The sequence below is a fragment of the Chaetura pelagica genome, unplaced genomic scaffold (assembly GCF_000747805.2).
Source record: "Chaetura pelagica isolate M959 unplaced genomic scaffold, ChaPel_1.0 scaffold2, whole genome shotgun sequence".
NCBI classification, from domain to species: Eukaryota; Metazoa; Chordata; class Aves; order Apodiformes; family Apodidae; genus Chaetura; species Chaetura pelagica.
Genome location: NW_009952796.1, coordinates 6,228,672 through 6,234,671, shown reverse-complemented (window position 1 = coordinate 6,234,671; position 6,000 = coordinate 6,228,672). Strand labels below are relative to the sequence as shown.

Sequence of the window (6,000 nt, the reverse complement as noted above, 5' to 3'; positions counted from 1 at the left end):
ATCCCAGAGCTAAAACAAGCTCTGTAAGTGTATGTGTGTGTGTAAAAGATTTGCACTCAAGTCTTAGATTTTTAAAATACTTTCTATATTTAGCTTGCAAGCCAAAAAGAGGCAAAAAGCATAAAACTATGTACACACGCATCCCCCTTGCATTAAATCAATGTCAGTAAAATTTAGGAGGGTTCTCAGACTTCCACCATTTGACTTACAAAAATAACAGGGATGGGGGGGGGGGGAGTAGGTGGTGCTGTGTTAGGATACACCTTGGTATTTCATTCACAGTATGAAAACTACTTGAATTTGACCTTAGCATAAAGAGGGAAGTTTTCTTAAAAAGCTGTTTTTAGATAATGACAAACAGGTTTCAATATTTATTTCTGCTCTTGTCCTCCTTCCCCTACTTGTTATAAAATCCAATGAATATGCAGTCACCATCATAACATTAAAAATGCATTCAAGGTAGTCAGCTGGTGCCTTTAAACAATACAGAAGCACTCAAGAAGATAGCTTACTGCAAACTGTGGACTGTACTGGTAGTGTGTGTAGGACAGACCTGAAAGAACAGCTTTGTCCTTGTGAAACACACTCTTAGCTTCCAGGGCACAGACTGCTGCATCTCAAGAGGATGGAGAGCAACACATGGGAGGCTAGAAGGCTTTCTGCAAGGCTCCGATGAAGTGTGGCCTCAGAATAAGACATGTTAGTTCATTCTTAATACTCCTCTGGCTTCTTTCCCCTATTGCTCCAATATTTGCTATATGCCTCTTGGAACATGTTTTTGCAAGGAATTTTGGCCTTCAGTTTGGTGCAGATAAGGAAAGAACCCCCCATCTTCCGATGAAGAGAGTAGGTCTCCTCTGGCGGAGGAACAAGCCGATGTTTCAGCATGACTGGGATTAAACCATGGATTTTTTCAGTGGTGCTTTGGTTGCCAAAATCAAAAGGTTTGTCAGACGCAAAAGCCTCTCCCAGGATGAGGACAGCATTTAAGTGAGCATCTTCCATTTCCTACCCAAAAGGAAAGAGGCATAAATAACATCACTCACCATTTTAACCACCAGCAAGGAAAAAGAGACATGCTCTAACAGCAGCAGCTCAGGAGAAATATCTAGCTATATCCCAAACAAAGGTAACCTCCAATCCCCAGCAAGACTGATGAACATTTGATTAATACAGTTCCAAGCAGCTAAACCTTCCAAAAGACCATCTGCCCAGTCACGAAACTTCAGCAACCACCTGCAGGGTCTGTCTGGGAGACAGAGGGAAGGGCAGTGGTTTTGGGGCTAGCTGTATCATCATTACTGCTCAAACTCCCAAAGGGAAGTGAGAACAACACAAAAGCCAAAACCTTTTTTTTGCTCTTCTGTCTCATCTTGATCAACAGGGATTTCAGACTGACATTGGCTTTTACCCATCAAGAAATCTGGGCAAACCCACAGACCCACAAACTTAACAGTTGCTACCACTAAAAGCAGACCACACTACTCCATACCTTGACTTCATAGCCAGTGAGGAATTTCATTTCAATTGACTTCTTCAGTACTCTCTCTCTGTCCATGTCAGCAGCTGCCTTGATTACCTGAATAGGAAGAACACTTTGAGGAAAGCTAGGGGATGACTGAAAAATGTTTTGAGTACAGAACAACTATGTAGGCTACAGGTGCTGCCCACTCACATCCTTGCATCATCTTCAGGAGTCTGCATGTTGGCTAGTTTATGAGCTACTGGCAAAAAGGTTCAGCTGCTGGCTCTCCAAAGCTCTGCACGTAACTCAAGAGAATGTAAGGGACATCAAAAAGGCTTCATGAATAAATCAGCCCCTCCACCAACAAAACAGTAAAGCCAACTAGGCTTTAAGTGAGGTCTGCTGGCCTCTCCAGTTTAACTTCTCAAGTGCAGAATATGGTGATCACAAAAGAAGCACATATGACTTCACCCAAATTTGTAAGTCTGTAAGCATTCTACAGAAATCACAGGAAGAGACAGTGAACAGGACAAGCAATTCCTGCTTATCACCTCATATAAAAACTACTGAATTCTGAGTGCTCCAATATGCCCTGCTGCCAGAGTCTCCCAGTAAGCAACATTACAGTTCTTCACATTTGTCATGCAATTTAAACATTCGAACTCAGAGGCTTGCAGCAGACGTGCAGAATTATGGTAAGGGATGAAACAGGAACAGAGGTATCTCTCTTGCCTCCAGCCCTTCTTCCCTCCACACCCAGAGTGGATTCAAGTACTAAGTGATACAGATGATATAAAAAGCAGATTTTTGCAAATATTCTTAAGACATTCTGGAACATAGGGCAACTCCTCACCTCTATATAGACATCAGTGAACTTCTCATCAAAACCTCGTGTTGCTCCAAAGTCCAGCAGGGCCACCTGGAAATGGACAAATACATCTGTATTTCGGTGTCAACCACTCAAGTAGAGCAGGACCTTAAGAAGACCCCTGATGTCTTCAAGGAGCTTAGCTGGCTGGAAAGCCTTTCTGCTGCAGCTCAGCTTCTCCTTAACTCATTTATCTCCTTACAACAGCACAAACATCTGCACTAACACACAACAGAAATAGTACAGTAGAACAGTATGCTCACACTGTCACACCTGCTCAGCTCAAAACACTGCTCAGGCTTTCTGCATGGGGACAAGGCTACACAGAACCTTTTCCCAGCACTTTCCAACACAGACCTCAGAGATGAACAAGCAATTCCACTTGACCTGCAAGGCACAGGCAAGCAGCCAAATAAACAAGCAGGACATCTACAATGGCTTCCTAGAGACCCTTCAGCACAGCACAGAAAAAGAGCATTCAAATAAAGAGCCCTTGGCTCAGGAGTGCTGTGGTAGAGCACTGCCAGCTGCAAATTCCCACTTTGTAGCTTCAAAACAGACCCTGAGGCTAAGGAAGGAAGTAGCTCTGACTGGATCTGGATCTAAGGCCAAAGACACACAGCCAGCCATGAGTGCGGAAGCCCTGCTCTCCACCCAGACCAAGTGGCAAAGGGACAGGTTTCAGCTGTCCTACTTGCCCAATATTCAAGTGCAGGAATTGGAGAATCTCAGTAGAGGGCTTGTTAAATTCTGGGAGTAGGGAGTAATTACAAGCTGGTGAAAACCAGCTCTTGTACAGGCAGAACAGCTACTGTTTGGGCTTACCTTGTGCAACTGCGGGTCATAGAAGAAGTTTGACCAGTTTGGGTCAGTCTGCATGTACCTGAACTCAAACAGCTCCCGCAAACACAGAACCAGGATGTTGTGACAGATCTTGAAAAATGAGGAGAAAAAAGGCAGTCAGAAGATCAGCTACTCATATATGCAATTTACAGTGGGCATTAGTAAACAGGGAACATATCACCACACTGACAGGAACTATCTAATCCATGCTGCAAAACCCCCAAAGAGGTGAAAGAGAGCCTCTCAGCAACTGTCAGCTCACATTTGCCCTGGGACATTCTTAGCAGATAGCACAGATGCCATGCAAGTTTTACATCAGCCTGAGCTGTAGGTTTGTATCAGCCCCTGGCTGTGCCTCCAGAGAGGCCGCTACCTTGTACCTGGGAGATGAGAACAGCAGGCTCCAGGGGTCACCTAACTGCACATGTTACTTGTCTCCTGGTCCTATGCACTTTGGTTTGTGACTATGCACTTGGTTGTTGCTTTGAGAGAAAAGAAATATATTCACAGTGCAAAGAAGGATCCAAAAGCAGAGGTGGGCAGAGACCAGTAGAGCATTACAGCCTATGCTGGTAGACAGTCCTGCTGGACCCTGAGCAAAATGAAGCCAGTGTAGCCCAGGGGAAATGAGATGTGGTTCCAGGGTATTTTAAGTTACAGGCCCAAAGAAGCAGAGAGTCTTCCTGTAAAGCTGACAAACAATGTACAAAGCATTATTGAAAGAGTTTTCCACTAGACACAGACACTTGCCATGTACTTATTCCTCAGCCAAGTATTCTGCTGGGTTCAGCACTGACCCAGCTTGAGGGAGAAACAGCAGACCCAGCTTGAGAGAGAAACAGCAGACCCACATCTTGGGTGTGACAGGCATGGAGGGAGCAGGAGTAGTCCCTGAAGAGCCCACTGCTGAATTACATGCTACAGCAGATGTTATCTGAGAAGATTTTTAAGCTAGAGCCTGTTCAGGAGAACTGCTGGCCTCATTCTCCCCCTCTTAAGTTTCTGCAAACCTGACTGAAACAAGTTATCCAAGAGGAAAGGGAGAGAGCACCAAATGCAAGCTAGTCCCTAAATACAGGACACTGCCATTTGGTTCAGAAGGCTGTGGGTCAGCCACGCCAGTCGTTTACGGGAAAGAAGGGCTGCTCCTGCAACAAGACCCCACCTCACAGCCATTTAAAAGCAGGCCTGATGACACAGCATCTCGTCGAAGGAGAAAAACCCTAAGAACAGATAGCTCAAGGGTCACAGGCAGACAGCTCTGGCATAGCTTCAAGTCTAGTATGGTGTTCTTTATCCAGAGGAACACACTCCACCCTCTTCCCCAGCAGCCTGCTAACAGCTGACAAGTCACACCGAGACAAAAAAATAAATCCAAATACCAGGACAGTTATTTTTGCAACTAGAGTAGCTGCTTGTCTCATCACAGCACTCCAATCCCTTGCTATTTATATTCAGCAAAACCACATACCCATCCCTACATCCCCCCCCTCTTGTTTACTGAGGTACTTTTCCAGCTGCCCTATGCAGCACAGGTCAGTCCCACAGAAGAAGATGACACCCAAATACTTGCACTGAATAGATTCGGCACTCCTCCCAAAGAAGCAGCTGCAAAACAAGACCCCTGTCCCCTAGCTGACAATCCATGACAAATAAGCAGAAACAGGGTATGAAACAGGCATGAGTCATGCAGCTGCACTGCCTTCTCTTTAGCAGCCCTTGCTATTCACTCCCTTCAACACCTCCCTGCTGAATGCTAGCACCTGCAAGATCTAGATAAGCCTGTGGAGACTCCATCATCACTACCAAATTCCCTGCACAAAAATCTGAGAGGTTCCAGACAATCCTCAACTCCAGCCCTGCTTTGCATTGCTCAGGGTCTGCCCTTCCCCAGAGGATCCCTTGATCTACCAGTCACAAGGCAGGTAGAGCATGCTGCTCAGAGCCAGGGGAGAAGCAAGACCATCCCACAGTACCTCATTTCGAATCTCCTGGCTCAGCCCTACAGCTTGATCCAAAGGGAAGCCAGACACTAGCTCTGTGGTCAGGACACGCTTGCTGCACAGCTCATCCACTACTCTTGGGACGTAAAAGAAGGGGTGGTCTTTCAGCAGCTCCCTAGGGTATAGAAAAACAAAAAGTTAGGAGTGCTGAGAGCAACCAGGTCCCTCCACAACATCTCACACAGCCCCTTCATGCAATCTCCCCACACCCTGTCAGAAGTTTTCCTTAGCAGTTACAGTAGGGATCAAGTCACCAGAAACCACACCAATGACTTAGAGCTGCTGCTGCTTGCTCCTCAAGTCACATCTCCTGACAGAGCAGTGACACTAGGAGGGCTCCAGACAGGTACATCAAGGGCCACTGGACTCTTTTGCTCACTCCACTTTGCTTCAGGGTCAGACTACACACTTGGAAGAAATGTGCCTTTTCCAAGGGAAGCAATGCCACAGGGGCACTTCTGCAGAGGAACAGAAGAGGTATCGAGCCTCCAGCAGCTCTCCATCATCCAGCCTTCATGTAAAAACAATATGGACCCCACTACTACAGCAAGCCAAGAGAACAGGCAGTGCTGGTGGTGTTAATTGCTGTCAGAGCTGAACTGAGAAACCTCCTAGAGTAAAGATGGAAGAAGCTTCCAACAGGTTGACGTAAGAGTACACAGAACAGCACTGCAACCTGGCCTCAAGAGTTACTGCAGTACCTTCACAGGTGGTAAAACAGACAGGCTTACACTGTAGAAGAGAGGATGTGCTGACTGAAAATACACTCAGCTGAAACAAGACAGAAATTCTAGGAGACAGCTCAGGCCACAAATACACAC

At 46.1% G+C, this 6,000-nt stretch overlaps 1 protein-coding gene across 1 annotated transcript in view; it reads right to left on the bottom strand.

The window, feature by feature from the left end:
- Nucleotides 1–343: 343 nt before the first annotated feature.
- Nucleotides 344–6,000, bottom strand: part of ADCK3 (aarF domain containing kinase 3) — a 29,702-nt gene continuing 24,045 nt past the window's right edge. Inside the window, exons 10-14 of the mRNA XM_009994782.1 lie at nucleotides 5,153–5,294; nucleotides 3,159–3,266; nucleotides 2,319–2,384; nucleotides 1,493–1,579; nucleotides 344–1,008 (exon numbers count right to left, since the gene is read on the bottom strand). Coding sequence (XP_009993084.1) covers nucleotides 712–1,008; nucleotides 1,493–1,579; nucleotides 2,319–2,384; nucleotides 3,159–3,266; nucleotides 5,153–5,294 — 700 coding nt within the window. The 3' untranslated portion in view covers nucleotides 344–711. The remainder of the gene's footprint in view (nucleotides 1,009–1,492; nucleotides 1,580–2,318; nucleotides 2,385–3,158; nucleotides 3,267–5,152; nucleotides 5,295–6,000) is intronic.